The 18,960-nt window shown below is 42.0% G+C and overlaps 1 protein-coding gene across 2 annotated transcripts in view; it reads right to left on the bottom strand.

Annotated features, from left to right (window-relative positions):
* LOC129831766 (protein Atg16l2) overlaps positions 1-18,960 on the bottom strand; it is a 155,690-nt gene that overhangs the window by 128,201 nt on the left and 8,529 nt on the right. Inside the window, exons 5-8 of one of the 2 annotated variants that reach the window (XM_055895193.1) lie at positions 10,364-10,615; positions 5,318-5,383; positions 4,413-4,493; positions 2,007-2,063 (exon numbers count right to left, since the gene is read on the bottom strand). In XM_055895193.1, the coding sequence (XP_055751168.1) occupies positions 2,007-2,063; positions 4,413-4,493; positions 5,318-5,383; positions 10,364-10,615 (456 nt within the window). The remainder of the gene's footprint in view (positions 1-2,006; positions 2,064-4,412; positions 4,494-5,317; positions 5,384-10,363; positions 10,616-18,960) is intronic. The other variant, XM_055895194.1, reaches the window with a different exon arrangement.

Genomic DNA, 18,960 nt, shown 5'->3' with positions numbered 1-18,960 from the left:
GGAACATTCATAGTATTCTATCTATGTAACCATAGAACCACAGAACAGTCATATTATTCTGTCTATGTAACCATAGAACATTCTATCTATGTAACCATAGAACCACAGAACATTCATATTATTCTGTCTACGTAACCATAGAACCATAGAACATTCATAGTATTCTATCTATGTAACCATAGAACAGTCATATTATTCTGTCTATGTAAGCATAGAACCACAGAACATTCATATTATTCTGTCTACGTAACCATAGAACATTCATAGTATTCTATCTATGTAACCATAGAACCACAGAACAGTCATATTATTCTGTCTATGTAACCATAGAACCACAGAACATTCATATTATTCTGTCTATGTAACCATAGAACCACAGAACATTCATATTATTCTGTCTATGTAACCATAGAACCATAGAACATTCATAGTATTCTATCTATGTAACCATAGAACCACAGAACATTCATATTATTCTGTCTATGTAACCATAGAACCACAGAACATTCATATTATTCTGTCTATGTAACCATAGAACCACAGAACATTCATATTATTCTGTCCATAAAACCACATTACATTCATATTATTCTGTCCATAGAACCACAGAACATTCATATTATTCTGTCTATGTAACCATAGAACCACAGAACATTAATATTATTCTGTCTATGTAACCATAGAACCACAGAACATTCATATTATTCTGTCTATGTTACCATAGAACCACAGAACATTCATCATATTCTGTCTATGTAACCATAGAACATTCATAGTATTCTATCTATGTAACCAGAGAACATTCTTATTATTCTGTCTATGCAACCATAGAACCACATAACATTCATATTATTCTGTCTATGTAACCATAGAACAACAGAACATTCATATTATTCTGTCCATAGAACCACATAACATTCATATTATTCTGTCTATATAACCATAGAACCACAGAACATTCATATTATTCTGTCTATGTAACCATAGAACATTCATAGTATTCTGTCTATGTAACCAGAGAACATTCTTATTATTCTGTCTATGTAACCATAGAACCACATAACATTCATATTATTCTGTCTATGTAACCATAGAACACTCATAGTATTCTGTCTATATAACCACAGAACATTCATAGTATTCTGTCTATGTAACCAGAGAACATTCTTATTATTCTGTCTATGCAACCATAGAACCACATAACATTCATATTATTCTGTCTATGTAACCATAGAACAACAGAACATTCATATTATTCTGTCCATAGAACCACATAACATTCATATTATTCTGTCTATATAACCATAGAACCACAGAACATTCATATTATTCTGTCTATGTAACCATAGAACACTCATATTATTCTGTCTATATAACCACATAACATTCATATTATTCTGTCTATGTAACCATAGAACCACATAACATTCATATTATTCTGTCTATGTAACCATAGAACACTCATATTATTCTGTCTATATAACCACAGAACATTCATAGTATTCTGTCTATGTAACCATAGAACCACAGAACATTCATATTATTCTGTCTGTGTAACCATAGAACCACAGAACATTCATATTATTCTGTCCATAGAACCACAGAACATTCATATTATTCTGTCTATGTAACCATAGAACCACAGAACATTCATATTATTCTGTCTATGTAACCATAGAACACTCATATTATTCTGTCTATATAACCACATAACATTCATATTATTCTGTCTATGTAACCATAGAACCACATAACATTCATATTATTCTGTCTATGTAACCATAGAACACTCATATTATTCTGTCTATATAACCACAGAACATTCATAGTATTCTGTCTATGTAACCATAGAACCACAGAACATTCATATTATTCTGTCTGTGTAACCATAGAACCACAGAACATTCATATTATTCTGTCCATAGAACCACAGAACATTCATATTATTCTGTCTATGTAACCATAGAACCACAGAACATTCATATTATTCTGTCTATGTAACTCACTCAAAAAGCTCTTTGATGGAATCTAGAATCCTGGGAGGGGATGTTACTGAGGCTGACCTAGGGGGAAAAAAGTTAAGTGAAGTTTTTAGAACTTTTAAAATACACTTGAAGGAATGGTTTAATCAATTTAGATGTAGTAAGCATTGTGATGTAGCAAGCATTGTGATGTTACAGATGTAGGATCTTAACTTGAGCCAGTTTGCTACAGCAGGAAAAGAATACTGCAGCAATAGGAAATGTGAATTATTATGTGGATTATAATTAATCAAAAATTTCTTTAGGGGTTGATACATTTTTTGTTTGGACAAATCAAGTCTGAAATTACAAACTTTTAAAACTCAAATACTTGCATTTCCTGTGCAGGAAAATTCTCAGCAACAAAAGAGTGATCAAATAAAGATCCGAGCATTGTAACTGAAGATCCTTTTAGAACCATTCATGCAGTGTAAGCATTATTTAAATGTATTTAATCATTTTTACATTTAAAAAATAGAATAAAACATTTCACCATTATAACTTTACACCAAAGTAACTTTGAGGTAGAATGTGAAAACGCTATACCCCGACAATGACTTCCAACAAGAATCTGTGTTTTTCTTCCATGGGAAGGAAGGCCTAGAAATGCCATCTGAACTTTGAGTGATTTCTGTCATTTCTTCCTCTACCAGAACATTCTAGTGGTCCGTCTCTCAGCCTTCCTCTACCAGAACATTCTAGTGGTCCGTCTCTCAGAACATTCTAGTGGTCCGTCTCTCAGAACATTCTAGTGGTCCGTCTCTCAGCCTTCCCCTACCGGAACATTCTAGTGGTCCGTCTCTCAGCCTTCCTCTACCAGAACATTCTAGTGGTCCGTCTCTCAGAACATTCTAGTGGTCCGTCTCTCAGCTTTCCCCTACCGGAACATTCTAGTGGTCCGTCTCTCAGCCTTCCTCTACCGGAACATTCTAGTGGTCCGTCTCTCAGCCTTCCTCTACCAGAACATTCTAGTGGTCCGTCTCTCAGAACATTCTAGTGGTCCGTCTCTCAGCTTTCCTCTACCAGAACATTCTAGTGGTCCGTCTCTCAGCCTTCCTCTACCAGAACATTCTAGTGGTCCGTCTCTCAGCCTTCCTCTACCAGAACATTCTAGTGGTCCGTCTCTCAGCCTTCCTCTACCGGAACATTCTAGTGGTCCGTCTCTCAGCCTTCCTCTACCAGAACATTCTAGTGGTCCGTCTCTCAGCCTTCCTCTACCGGAACATTCTAGTGGTCCGTCTCTCAGCTTTCCTCTACCGGAACATTCTAGTGGGTCTGTCTCTCAGCTTTCCTCTACCGGAACATTCTAGTGGGTCTGTCTCTCAGCCTTCCTCTACCAGAACATTCTAGTGGGTCTGTCTCTCAGCTTTCCTCTACCGGAACATTCTAGTGTGTCTGTCTCTCAGCTTTCCTCTACCGGAACATTCTAGTGGGTCTGTCTCTCAGCCTTCCTCTACCAGAACATTCTAGTGGTCTGTCTCTCAGCTTTCCTCTACCAGAACATTCTAGTGGTCCGTCTCTCAGCCTTCCTCTACCAGAACATTCTAGTGGTCCGTCTCTCAGAACATTCTAGTGGTCCGTCTCTCAGCTTTCCCCTACCGGAACATTCTAGTGGTCCGTCTCTCAGCCTTCCTCTACCAGAACATTCTAGTGGTCCGTCTCTCAGAACATTCTAGTGGTCCGTCTCTCAGCTTTCCCCTACCGGAACATTCTAGTGGTCCGTCTCTCAGCCTTCCTCTACCGGAACATTCTAGTGGTCCGTCTCTCAGCCTTCCTCTACCAGAACATTCTAGTGGTCCGTCTCTCAGAACATTCTAGTGGTCCGTCTCTCAGCTTTCCCCTACCGGAACATTCTAGTGGTCCGTCTCTCAGCCTTCCTCTACCAGAACATTCTAGTGGTCCGTCTCTCAGAACATTCTAGTGGTCCGTCTCTCAGCTTTCCTCTACCAGAACATTCTAGTGGTCCGTCTCTCAGCCTTCCTCTACCAGAACATTCTAGTGGTCCGTCTCTCAGCCTTCCTCTACCAGAACATTCTAGTGGTCCGTCTCTCAGCCTTCCTCTACCGGAACATTCTAGTGGTCCGTCTCTCAGCCTTCCTCTACCAGAACATTCTAGTGGTCCGTCTCTCAGCCTTCCTCTACCGGAACATTCTAGTGGTCCGTCTCTCAGCTTTCCTCTACCGGAACATTCTAGTGGGTCTGTCTCTCAGCTTTCCTCTACCGGAACATTCTAGTGGGTCTGTCTCTCAGCCTTCCTCTACCAGAACATTCTAGTGGGTCTGTCTCTCAGAACATTCTAGTGGTCCATCTCTCAGCCTTCCTCTACCAGAACATTCTAGTGGGTCTGTCTCTCAGAACATTCTAGTGGTCCGTCTCTCAGCTTTCCCCTACCGGAACAGTCTAGTGGTCCGTCTCTCAGCCAGATCACTCTTAGGGGAGGCTTCTCTGGAGGCCGGGGCACTGACAGACCCGCTGGAAGGAAAACAGAGAAACAGCACAACACTTCATTATACTTTAGCTTTGTGTGGCACTCTGGACATGAGCTACTACAATACAAAAGGGAAAACTTTAACCTATTGTCAATCTAGTGAGAGCTACTTACACATCAATGGGACTATACAATCTAAACTAAAGAGTGTAAAACACTTACACATCCACGTAGGCTATATAATCTAGTTACTTACACATCCATGTAGACTATATAATCTAGTTACTTACACATCCACGTAGGCTATATGATCTAGTTACTTACACATCGACGTAGGCTATATAATCTAGTTACTTACACATCCATGTAGGCTATATAATCTAGTTACTTACACATCGACGTAGGCTATATAATCTAGTTACTTACACATCCATGTAGGCTATATAATCTAGTTACTTACACATCCACGTAGGCTATATAATCTAGTTACTTACACATCCACGTAGGCTATATAATCTAGTTACTTACACATCGATGTAGGCTATATAATTGAGTTACTTACACATCCATGTAGGCTATATAATCTAGTTACTTACACATCCATGTAGGCTATATAATCTAGTTACTTACACATCGACGTAGGCTATATAATCTAGTTACTTACACATCCATGTAGGCTATATAATCTAGTTACTTACACATCCATGTAGGCTATATAATCTAGTTACTTACACATCCACGTAGGCTATATAATCTAGTTACTTACACATCCATGTAGGCTATATAATCTAGTTACTTACACATCGACGTAGGCTATATAATCTAGTTACTTACACATCCACGTAGGCTATATAATCTAGTTACTTACACATCAATGGTCACATTCACCTTCCCGGCGGTCTCCAGTTCCTTCTGAAGACTTGCCTCTCTGGCTCTGTGGAGTTGACAGTTGAAATTAATGGCAACCACATTACAGATACAACTCACTCTGAATACATTCATTAATGCTTCATAGGGCCTGGAGTTTTTCCCGCACGTGATTTGAGGTCAAGTTATAACCTGTAGCCTTTAACTAGTTATAACCTGTAGCCTTTAACTAGGTATAACCTGTAGCCTTTAACTAGTTATATCCTGTAGACTCTAACTAGTTATAACCTATAGCCTTTAACTAGTTATAACCTATAGCCTTTAACTAGTTAAAACCTGTAGCCTTTAACTAGTTATAACCTGTAGCCTTTAACTAGTTATAACCTGTAGACTTTAACTAGTTATAACCTATAGCCTTTAACTAGTTATAACCTATAGCCTTTAACTAGTTATAACCTGTAGACTTTAACTAGTTATAACCTATAGCCTTTAACTAGTTATAACCTATAGCCTTTAACTAGTTATAACCTGTAGCCTTTAACTAGTTATAACCTGTGAATGAAGTGGACTGACAAGTGTTGCTAAGGAACAAGTCTCTTGTCCAAAACAGAAAGTTGTCTTAATGAAATATCTCAGTCTTAAATACTTTAATGTCTTAAATGTTTGTCCTTTTTAGGTGTTTCAGTATTGATACACACTTAGTTTATTTTATTGTCCTAATTAAGCCAGATTGGATTGTCCTCAAGTAAGTTCTCCTATCCCTTATGTAAGTTTTCCTTATGTTTCCCTTCACCTGGCCTTTAACTAGTTATAACCTATAGCCTTTAACTAGTTATAACCTATAGCCTTTAACTAGTTATAACCTATAGCCTTTAACTAGTTATAACCTATAGCCTTTAACTAGTTATAACCTATAGCCTTTAACTAGTTATAACCTATAGCCTTCAACTAGTTATAACCTATAGCCTTTAACTAGTTATAACCTGTAGACTCTAACTAGTTATAACCTGTAGCCTTTAACTAGTTATAACCTGTAGACTCTAACTAGTTATAACCTATAGCCATTAACTAGTTATAACCTGTAGACTAACTAGTTATAACCTATAGCCATTAACTAGTTATAACCTGTAGACTAACTAGTTATAACCTGTAGACTCTAACTAGTTATAACCTATAGCCATTAACTAGTTATAACCTGTAGACTAACTAGTAATAACCTGTAGCCTTTAACTAGTTATAACCTGTAGCCTTTAACTAGTAATAACCTATAGCCTTTAACTAGTTATAACCTATAGCCTTTAACTAGTTATAACCTATAGCCTTTAACTAGTTATAACCTATAGCCATTAACTAGTTATAACCTGTAGCCATTAACTAGTTATAACCTGTAGCCATTAACTACATTGAACTAAAATATAAAAGGCAACATGTAAAGTGTTGGTCCCGTGTTTCATGATTTCTGTTTCAAAGATCCCAGAAATGTTCCATACACACAAAAAGCTTATTTCTCTCTAATTCTGTGCACAAATTCGTTTACATCACTGTTAGTGAACATTTGTCCTTTGCCTAGATAATCCCTCCACATCCGGCTTCTTCATCTGCGGGCTCGTCTGAGACCACAAACCAGCTGACGAAACTGAGGAGTATTTCTGTCTGTAATAAAGCCCTTTTTGTGGGGTGAAACTCATTCTGATTGACTGGGCCTGGCTCCCCTTTAACTAGTTATAACCTATAGCCTTCAACTAGTTATAACCTCTAGACTATAACTCCTTTAACAAGTTATATCCTGTAGACTTACATTTACATTTAAGTCATTTAGCAGACGCTCTTATCCAGAGCGACTTACAAATTGGTGCATTCACCTTATGATATCCAGTGGAACAACCACTTTACAGTAGTGCATCTAAATTTTTTAAGGGGGGAGGGGGGGTTAGAAGGATTACTTTATCCTATCCTAGGTATTCCTTAAAGAGGTGGGGTTTCAGGTGTCTCCGGAAGGTGGTGATTGACTCCGCTGACCTGGCGTCGTGAGGGAGTTGGACTTTAACTAGTTATAACCTATAGACTTTAACTGGTTATAACCTGTAGACTAACTAGTTATAACCTGTAGACTTTAACTAGTTATAACCTATAGACTTTAACTAGTTATAACCTATAGACTTCAAATAGTTATAACCTATAGACTTCAACTAGTTATAACCTATAGCCTTTAACTAGTTATAACCTATAGACTTTAACTGGTTATAACCTGTAGACTTTAACTAGTTATAACCTATAGCCATTAACTAGTTATAACCTATAGCCATTAACTAGTTATAACCTGTAGCCTTTAACTAGTTATAACCTGTAGCCTTTAACTAGTTATAACCTATAGCCTTTAACTAGTTATAACCTATAGCCTTTAACTAGTTATAACCTGTAGCCTTTAACTAGTTATAACCTATAGCCTTTAACTAGTTATAACCTGTAGCCTTTAACTAGTTATAACCTGTAGCCTTTAACTAGTTATAACCTGTAGCCTTTAACTAGTTATAACCTGTAGCCTTTAACTAGTTATAACCTATAGCCTTTAACTAGTTATAACCTATAGCCTTTAACTAGTTATAACCTATAGCCTTTAACTAGTTATAACCTATAGCCTTTAACTAGTTATAACCTATAGCCTTTAACTAGTAATAACCTATAGCCTTTAACTAGTTATAACCTATAGCCTTTAACTAGTTATAACCTATAGCCTTTAACTAGTAATAACCTATAGCCTTTAACTAGTTATAACCTATAGCCTTTAACTAGTTATAAACTATAGCCTTTAACTAGTTATAACCTATAGCCTTTAACTAGTTATAACCTATAGCCATTAACTAGTTATAACCTGTAGCCATTAACTACATTGAACTAAAATATAAAAGGCAACATGTAAAGTGTTGGTCCCGTGTTTCATGATCTGAAATAAAAGATCCCAGAAATGTTCCATACACACAAAAAGCTTATTTCTCTCTAATTCTGTGCACAAATTCGTTTACATCACTGTTAGTGAACATTTGTCCTTTGCCTAGATAATCCATCCACATCCGGCTTCTTCATCTGCGGGCTCGTCTGAGACCACAAACCAGCTGACGAAACTGAGGAGTATTTCTGTCTGTAATAAAGCCCTTTTTGTGGGGTGAAACTCATTCTGATTGACTGGGCCTGGCTCCCCTTTAACTAGTTATAACCTATAGACTTCAAATAGTTATAACCTGTAGAATTTAACTAGTTTTAACCTCTAGACTTTAACTCCTTTAACAAGTTCTATCCTGTAGACTTTAACTAGTTATAACCTATAGACTTTAACTAGTTATAACCTGTAGACTAACTAGTTATAACCTGTAGACTAACTAGTTATAACCTGTAGACTTTAACTAGTTATAACCTATAGACTTCAAATAGTTATAACCTGTAGAATTTAACAAGTTATAACCTATAGCCTTCAACTAGTTATAACCTGTAGACTTTAACTAGTTATAACATGTAGAATTTAACTAGTTATAACCTATAGACTTTAACAAGTTATACCCTGTAGACTTTAACTAGTTATAACCTGTAGACTTCAACTAGTTATAACCTATAGCCTTTAACTAGTTATAACCTGTAGACTCTAACTAGTTATAACCTGTAGACTCTAACTAGTTATAACCTATAGCCTTTAACTAGTTATAACCTATAGCCTTTAACTAGTTATAACCTATAGACTTCAACTAGTTATAACCTGTAGAATTTAACTAGTTATAACCTGTAGACTTTAACTAGTTATAACCTGTAGACTTGAACTAGTTATAACCTGTAGAATTTAACTAGTTATAACCTATAGCCTTTAACTAGTTATAACCTGTAGAATTCAACTACTTATAACCTATAGACTTCAACTAGTTATAACCTGTAGAATTTAACTAGTTATAACCTGTAGACTTTAACTAGTTATAACCTGTAGACTTTAACTAGTTATAACCTGTAGACTTCAAATTGTTATAACCTGTAGACTTTAACTAGTTATAACCTGTAGAATTTAACTAGTTATCAAATCAAATCAAAATCAAATCAAATCAAATTTCTGTACAGCACTTCGAGATATTAGCTGATGTACGAAGGGCTATATAAAATAAACTTGATTTGAACTAGTTATAACATGTAGACTTTAACTAGATATAACCTATAGCATTTAACTAGTTATAACCTATAGCATTTAACTAGTTATAACCTGTACACTTTAACTAGTTAAAACATGTAGACTTTAACTAGATATAACCTATAGAATTTAACTAGTTATAACCTATAGCATTTAACTAGTTATAACCTGTACACTTTAACTAGTTAAAACATGTAGACTTTAACTAGATATAACCTATAGCATTTAACTAGTTATAACCTATAGCATTTAACTAGTTATAACCTGTACACTTTAACTAGTTAAAACATGTAGACCCTAACTAGTTATAACCTATAGACTTCAACTAGTTATAACCTGTAGACTTTAACTAGTTATAACCTGTAGGCTTTAATTAGGGCCCAGAGTTTTTCTTGGTGAGATCAAATGGTCAGGAAAATAAATGAAAAGTCTGTACACGGTCAGTCTTCCCCCCACACTCTTCAGGAAAACCTCAGGGCCCTGTTTGACCCCAGGAAGCAGCTCATCTGACCCGTCTCTTATTGACCCCCAGCAGGGTCAGGGTTAATCTCACCTGACCCGTCTCTCTTTGACCCCCAGCAGGGTCAGGGTTAATCTCACCTGACCCGTCTCTCGTTGACCCCCAGCAGGATCAGGGTTAATCTCACCTGACCCGTCTCTCTTTGACCCCCAGCAGGGTCAGGGTTAATCTCACCTGACCCGTCTCTCGTTGACCCCCAGCAGGGTCAGGGTTAATCTCACCTGACCCGTCTCTCGTTGACCCCCAGCAGGGTCAGGGTTAATCTCACCTGACCCGTCTCTCGTTGACCCCCAGCAGGGTCAGGGTTAATCTCACCTGACCCGTCTCTCGTTGACCCCCAGCAGGGTCAGGGTTAATCTCACCTGACCCGTCTCTCGTTGCGACTGTTCATCCTGACGGCTGCGTGTTGCTTCCTCCGAACCAGTTCCTCCAGCATTTCCTGACCTCTGAGCTTCTCCTCTCTGAAGGTCTGGTCCATATCATGGTGCCGCTCCAGCAGAGAGTCGTACTCCCGTTTCAACAGCCGGTTCCCCTCCGTCACTTCGGCAACACGCACCGCCAGACTTCCATCCTCCGCCTGCACCCCCAGCAGATCCCTCTGCACCTCACACATCCTGAATACACAGATAGTTAAAAAAGTCTGTACACGGTCAGTGTGACCTGACCTTAACCCCAACCCTGTCAGTTATACTAGTTTCTATTAACTAGGGCCATGGATATTCCATGACGACAGTTCCCCCTGGTCAGGACATGTCCTACTCAACCACCAGCTTCCATAGCACCAGTGACTTAGGATACGATCACAGTAACCTAGATCACAGTGACCTAGATCACAGTGACCCAGGATAAGATCACAGTGACCTAGATCACAGTGACCTAGATCACAGTGACCTAGGAAAAGCTACATTAAGCTGTGCTTGCCAGAGCTTTCACGTTTCAACAGGTCCTTCCTACAGGTTTCATAGGAGGAAAATCAGCTGGCATCTTGTTCTACAGAATCAGTCTCACCTGGCATGTTGTTCTACAGTCTCACCTGGCATGTTGTTCTACAGTCTCACCTGGCATGTTGCTCTACAGTCACACCTGGCATGTTGTTCTACAGTCCCTCCTGGCATGTTGTTCTACAGTCTCACCTGGCATGTTGTTCTACAGTCTCACCTGGCATGTTGTTCTACAGTCACACCTGGCATGTTGTTCTACAGTCTCACCTGGCATGTTGTTCTACAGTCTCAACTGGCATGTTGTTCTACAGTCTCACCTGGCATGTTGTTCTACAGTCCTACCTGGCATGTTGTTCTACAGTCTCACCTGGCATGTTGTTCTCTAGTCTCACCTGGCATGTTGTTCTCTAGTCTCACCTGGCATGTTGTTCTACAGTCTCAACTGGCATGTTGTTCTACAGTCTGACCTGGCATGTTGTTCTACAGTCTCACCTGGCATGTTGTTCTGTAGTCTCACCTGGCATCTTGTTCTACAGTCTCACCTGGCATGTTGTTCTACAGTCACACCTGGCATCTTGTTCTACAGTCTGACCTGGCATGTTGTTCTCTAGTCTCACCTGGCATGTTATTCTCTAGTCTCACCTGGCATGTTGTTCTACAGTCTCACCTGACATGTTGTTCTACAGTCACACCTGGCATGTTGTTCTACAGTCACACCTGGCATGTTGATCTCTAGTCTCACCTGGCATGTTGTTCTACAGTCTCACCTGGCATGTTGTTCTACAGTCTCACCTGGCATGTTGTTCTACAGTCTCACCTGGCATGTTGTTCTCTAGTCTCACCTGGCATGTTGTTCTACAGTCTCACCTGGCATGTTGTTCTACAGTCCTACCTGGCATGTTGTTCTACAGTCTCACCTGGCATGTTGTTCTACAGTCTCACCTGGCATCTTGTTCTACAGTCTCACCTGACATGTTGTTCTACAGTCACACCTGGCATGTTGTTCTCTAGTCTCACCTGGCATGTTGTTCTACAGTCTCACCTGGCATGTTGTTCTACAGTCACACCTGGCATGTTGTTCTCTAGTCTCACCAGGCATCTTGTTCTACAGAATCAGTCTCACCTGGCATGTTGTTCTACAGTCTCACCTGGCATGTTGTTCTACAGTCTCACCTGGCATGTTGTTCTACAGTCTCAACTGGCATGTTGTTCTACAGTCTCACCTGGCATGTTGTTCTACAGTCCTACCTGGCATGTTGTTCTACAGTCTCACCTGGCATGTTGTTCTGTAGTCTCACCTGGCATGTTGATCTCTAGTCTCACCTGGCATGTTGTTCTACAGTCTTACCTGGCATCTTGTTCTACAGTCCCACCTGGCATGTTGTTCTACAGTCACACCTGGCATCTTGTTCTACAGTCTGACCTGGCATGTTGTTCTCTAGTCTCACCTGGCATGTTATTCTCTAGTCTCACCTGACATGTTGTTCTACAGTCACACCTGGCATGTTGTTCTCTAGTCTCACCTGGCATGTTGTTCTACAGTCTCACCTGGCATGTTGTTCTACAGTCACACCTGGCATGTTGTTCTCTAGTCTCACCAGGCATCTTGTTCTACAGAATCAGTCTCACCTGGCATGTTGTTCTACAGTCTCACCTGGCATGTTGTTCTACAGTCTCACCTGGCATGTTGTTCTACAGTCTCAACTGGCATGTTGTTCTACAGTCTCACCTGGCATGTTGTTCTACAGTCCTACCTGGCATGTTGTTCTACAGTCTCACCTGGCATGTTGTTCTGTAGTCTCACCTGGCATGTTGATCTCTAGTCTCACCTGGCATGTTGTTCTACAGTCTTACCTGGCATCTTGTTCTACAGTCTCACCTGGCATGTTGTTCTACAGTCACACCTGGCATCTTGTTCTACAGTCTGACCTGGCATGTTGTTCTCTAGTCTCACCTGGCATGTTATTCTCTAGTCTCACCTGGCATGTTGTTCTACAGTCTCACCTGACATGTTGTTCTACAGTCACACCTGGCATGTTGTTCTACAGTCACACCTGGCATGTTGATCTCTAGTCTCACCTGGCATGTTGTTCTACAGTCTCACCTGGCATGTTGTTCTACAGTCTCACCTGGCATGTTGTTCTACAGTCACACCTGGCATGTTGTTCTCTAGTCTCACCTGGCATGTTGTTCTACAGTCTCACCTGGCATGTTATTCTCTAGTCTCACCTGGCATGTTGTTCTACAGTCTCACCTGGCATGTTGTTCTACAGTCTCACCTGGCATGTTGTTCTCTAGTCTCACCTGGCATGTTGTTCTACAGTCTCACCTGGCATGTTGTTCTACAGTCTCACCTGGCATGTTGTTCTACAGTCTGACCTGGCATGTTGTTCTACAGTCTCACCTGGCATGTTGTTCTCTAGTCTCACCTGGCATGTTGTTCTACAGTCTCACCTGGCATGTTGTTCTCTAGTCTCACCTGGCATGTTGTTCTACAGTCTCACCTGGCATGTTGTTCTACAGTCTGACCTGGCATGTTGTTCTACAGTCTCACCTGGCATGTTGTTCTCTAGTCTCAACTGGCATGTTGTTCTACAGTCTCACCTGGCATGTTGTTCTACAGTCTCACCTGGCATGTTGATCTCTAGTCTCACCTGGCATGTTGTTCTACAGTCTGACCTGGCATGTTGTTCTACAGTCTCACCTGGCATGTTGTTCTCTAGTCCTTCCTGGCATGTTGTTCTACAGTCTCACCTGGCATGTTGTTCTACAGTCTCACCTGGCATGTTGTTCTACAGTCTCACCTGGCATGTTGTTCTACAGTCTCACCTGGCATGTTGTTCTACAGTCTCACCTGGCATGTTGTTCTACAGTCTCACCTGGCATGTTGTTCTCTAGTCTCACCTGGCATGTTGTTCTCTAGTCCTACCTGGCATGCTGTTCTACAGTCTGACCTGGCATGTTGTTCTACAGTCTCACCTGGCATGTTGTTCTCTAGTCTCACCTGGCATGTTGTTCTCTAGTCTCACCTGGCATGTTGTTCTACAGTCTCACCTGGCATGTTGTTCTACAGTCTCACCTGGCATGTTGTTCTACAGTCTCACCTGGCATGTTGTTCTACAGTCTCACCTGGCATGTTGTTCTACAGTCTCACCTGGCATGTTGTTCTACAGTCTCACCTGGCATGTTGTTCTACAGTCTCACCTGGCATGTTGTTCTACAGTCTCACCTGGCATGTTGTTCTGTAGTCTGACCTGGCATGTTGTTCTACAGTCTCACCTGGAAAGTTGTTCTGTAGTCTGACCTGGCATGTTGTTCTCTAGTCTCACCTGGCATGTTGTTCTGTAGTCTGACCTGGCATGTTGTTCTCTAGTCTCACCTGGCATGTTGTTCTCTAGTCTCACCTGGCATGTTATTCTCTAGTCTCACCTGGCATGTTGTTCTACAGTCTCACCTGACATGTTGTTCTACAGTCACACCTGGCATGTTGTTCTACAGTCACACCTGGCATGTTGATCTCTAGTCTCACCTGGCATGTTGTTCTACAGTCTCACCTGGCATGTTGTTCTCTAGTCTCACCTGGCATGTTATTCTCTAGTCTCACCTGGCATGTTGTTCTACAGTCTCACCTGGCATGTTGTTCTACAGTCTCACCTGGCATGTTGTTCTCTAGTCTCACCTGGCATGTTGTTCTACAGTCTCACCTGGCATGTTGTTCTCTAGTCTCACCTGGCATGTTGTTCTACAGTCTCACCTGGCATGTTGTTCTACAGTCTCACCTGGCATGTTGTTCTACAGTCTGACCTGGCATGTTGTTCTACAGTCTCACCTGGCATGATGTTCTACAGTCTCACCTGGCATGTTGTTCTCTAGTCTCACCTGGCATGTTGTTCTACAGTCTCACCTGGCATGTTGTTCTACAGTCTGACCTGGCATGTTGTTCTACAGTCTCACCTGGCATGTTGTTCTCTAGTCTCAACTGGCATGTTGTTCTACAGTCTCACCTGGCATGTTGTTCTACAGTCTCACCTGGCATGTTGTTCTCTAGTCTCACCTGGCATGTTGTTCTACAGTCTCACCTGGCATGTTGTTCTCTAGTCTCACCTGGCATGTTGTTCTACAGTCTCACCTGGCATGTTGTTCTACAGTCTCACCTGGCATGTTGTTCTACAGTCTGACCTGGCATGTTGTTCTACAGTCTCACCTGGCATGTTGTTCTACAGTCTCACCTGGCATGTTGTTCTACAGTCTCACCTGGCATGTTGTTCTACAGTCTGACCTGGCATGTTGTTCTACAGTCTGACCTGGCATGTTGTTCTACAGTCTCACCTGGCATGTTGTTCTCTAGTCTCAACTGGCATGTTGTTCTACAGTCTCACCTGGCATGTTGTTCTACAGTCTCACCTGGCATGTTGTTCTCTAGTCCCTCCTGGCATGTTGTTCTACAGTCTCACCTGGCATGTTGTTCTACAGTCTCACCTGGCATGTTGTTCTACAGTCTCACCTGGCATGTTGTTCTACAGTCTCACCTGGCATGTTGTTCTACAGTCCCACCTGGCATGTTGTTCTACAGTCTCACCTGGCATGTTGTTCTCTAGTCTCACCTGGCATGTTGTTCTCTAGTCCCACCTGGCATGCTGTTCTACAGTCTGACCTGGCATGTTGTTCTACAGTCTCACCTGGCATGTTGTTCTCTAGTCTCACCTGGCATGTTGTTCTCTAGTCTCACCTGGCATGTTGTTCTACAGTCTCACCTGGCATGTTGTTCTACAGTCTCACCTGGCATGTTGTTCTACAGTCTCACCTGGCATGTTGTTCTACAGTCTCACCTGGCATGTTGTTCTACAGTCTCACCTGGCATGTTGTTCTACAGTCTCACCTGGCATCTTGTTCTACAGTCTCACCTGGCATCTTGTTCTACAGTCTCACCTGGCATGTTGTTCTACAGTCTCACCTGGCATGTTGTTCTACAGTCTCACCTGGCATGTTGTTCTACAGTCTCACCTGGCATGTTGTTCTGTAGTCTGACCTGGCATGTTGTTCTACAGTCTCACCTGGCATGTTGTTCTGTAGTCTGACCTGGCATGTTGTTCTCTAGTCTCACCTGGCATGTTGTTCTCTAGTCTCACCTGGCATGTTGTTCTGTAGTCTGACCTGGCATGTTGTTCTCTAGTCTCACCTGGCATGTTGTTCTCTAGTCTCACCTGGCATGTTGTTCTGTAGTCTCACCTGGCATGTTGTTCTGTAGTCTGACCTGGCATGTTGTTCTCTAGTCTCAACTGGCATGTTGTTCTGTAGTCTGACCTGGCATGTTGTTCTCTAGTCTCACCTGGCATGTTGTTCTCTAGTCCCTCCTGGCATGTTGTTCTACAGTCCCTCCTGGCATGTTGTTCTACAGTCTCACCTGGCATGTTGTTCTACAGTCTCACCTGGCATGTTGTTCTACAGTCTCACCTGGCATGTTGTTCTACAGTCTCACCTGGCATGTTGTTCTACAGTCTCACCTGGCATGTTGTTCTACAGTCTCACCTGGCATGTTGTTCTCTAGTCTCACCTGGCATGTTGTTCTCTAGTCTCATCTGGCATGTTGTTCTACAGTCTCACCTGGCATGTTGTTCTACAGTCTCACCTGGCATGTTGTTCTACAGTCCTACCTGGCATGTTGTTCTACAGTCTCACCTGGCATGTTGTTCTCTAGTCTCACCTGGCATGTTGTTCTACAGTCTCACCTGGCATGTTGTTCTACAGTCTCACCTGGCATGTTGTTCTACAGTCTCACCTGGCATGTTGTTCTACAGTCTCACCTGGCATGTTGCTCTACAGTCTCACCTGGCATGTTGCTCTACAGTCTCACCTGGCATGTTGTTCTACAGTCTCACCTGGCATGTTGTTCTACAGTCTCACCTGGCATGTTGTTCTACAGTCTCACCTGGCATGTTGTTCTACAGTCTCACCTGGCATGTTGTTCTAAAGTCTCACCTGGCATGTTGTTCTACAGTCTCACCTGGCATGTTGTCCTACAGTCTCACCTGGCATGTTGTTCTCTAGTCTCACCTGGCATGTTGTTCTACAGTCACACCTGGCATGTTGTTCTACAGTCTCACCTGGCATGATGTTCTACAGTCTCACCTGGCATGTTGTTCTACAGTCTCACCTGGCATGTTGTTCTAAAGTCTCACCTGGCATGTTGTTCTCTAGTCTCACCTGGCATGTTGTTCTCTAGTCTCACCTGTCATGTTGTTCTACAGTCTCACCTGGCATCTTGTTCTCTAGTTCACCTGGCATGTTGTTCTACAGTCTCACCTGGCATGTTGTTCTACAGTCTCACCTGGCATGTTGTTCTACAGTCCTACCTGGCATGTTGTTCTACAGTCACACCTGGCATGTTGTTCTACAGTCTCACCTGGCATGTTGTTCTACAGTCACACCTGGCATCTTGTTCTACAGTCACACCTGGCATCTTGTTCTACAGTCTCACCTGGCATGTTGTTCTACAGTCACACCTGGCATGTTGTTCTACAGTCTCACCTGGCATCTTGTTCTACAGTCTCACCTGGCATGTTGTTCTACAGTCCCACCTGGCATGTTGTTCTACAGTCTCACCTGGCATGTTGTTCTACAGTCTCACCTGGCATGTTGTTCTCTAGTCTCACCTGGCATGTTGTTCTACAGAATCAGTCTCACCTGGCATGTTGTTCTACAGTCTCACCTGGCATGTTGTTCTCTAGTCTCACCTGGCATGTTGTTCTACAGAATCAGTCTCACCTGGCATGTTGTTCTCTAGTCTCACCTGGCATGTTGTTCTACAGAATCAGTCTCACCTGGCATGTTGTTCTACAGATTCAGTCTCACCTGGCATATTGTTCTACAGTCTCACCTGGCATGTTGTTCTACAGTCTCACTTGGCATGTTGTTCTCTAGTCTCACTTGGCATGTTGTTCTACAGTCTCACCTGACATGTTGTTCTCTAGTCTCACCTGGCATGTTGTTCTACAGTCTCACCTGGCATGTTGTTCTCTAGTCTCACCTGGCATGTTGTTCTCTAGTCTCACCTGGCATGTTGTTCTCTAGTCTCACCTGGCATGTTGTTCTACAGTCTCACCTGGCATGTTGTTCTCTAGTCTCACCTGGCATGTTGTTCTACAGTCCCACCTGGCATCTTGTTCTACAGTCTCACCTGACATGTTGTTCTACAGTCTCACCTGGCATGTTGTTCCACAGTCTCACCTGGCATCTTGTTCTACAGTCTCACCTGGCATGTTGTTCTACAGTCTCACCTGGCATGTTGTTCTACAGTCTCACCTGGCATGTTGTTCTACAGTCTCACCTGGCATGTTGTTCTACAGTCTCACCTGGCATGTTGTTCTCTAGTCTCACCTGGCATGTTGTTCTACAGTGTCACCTGGCATGTTGTTCTACAGTGTCACCTGGCATGTTGTTCTACAGTCTCACCTGACATGTTGTTCTACAGTCACACCTGGCATGTTGTTCTCTAGTCTCACCTGGCATGTTGTTCTACAGTCTCACCTGGCATGTTGTTCCACAGTCTCACCTGGCATGTTGTTCTACAGTCTGACCTGGCATGTTGTTCTACAGTCACACCTGGCATGTTGTTCTCTAGTCTCACCTGGCATGTTGTTCTACAGTCTCACCTGGCATGTTGTTCTACAGTCTCACCTGGCATGTTGTTCCACAGTCTCACCTGGCATGTTGTTCTACAGTCACACCTGGCATGTTGTTCTCTAGTTTCACCTGGCATGTTGTTCTACAGTCTCACCTGGCATGTTGTTCTACAGTCTTACCTGGCATGTTGTTCTCTAGTTTCACCTGGCATGTTGTTCTACAGTCTCACCTGGCATGTTGTTCTACAGTCTTACCTGGCATGTTGTTCTCTAGTCTCATCTGGCATGTTGTTCTACAGTCTCACCTGGCATCTTGTTCTACAGTCTCACCTGGCATGTTGTTCTCTAGTCTCACCTGGCATGTTGTTCTACAGTCTCACCTGGCATGTTGTTCTC

The sequence above is a fragment of the Salvelinus fontinalis genome, chromosome 33 (genome assembly GCF_029448725.1).
Source record: "Salvelinus fontinalis isolate EN_2023a chromosome 33, ASM2944872v1, whole genome shotgun sequence".
Classification (NCBI taxonomy): domain Eukaryota; kingdom Metazoa; phylum Chordata; class Actinopteri; order Salmoniformes; family Salmonidae; genus Salvelinus; species Salvelinus fontinalis.
The sequence above is the reverse complement of the archived record's forward strand: the minus strand, read 5'-3'. Positions and strand labels throughout refer to the sequence as shown.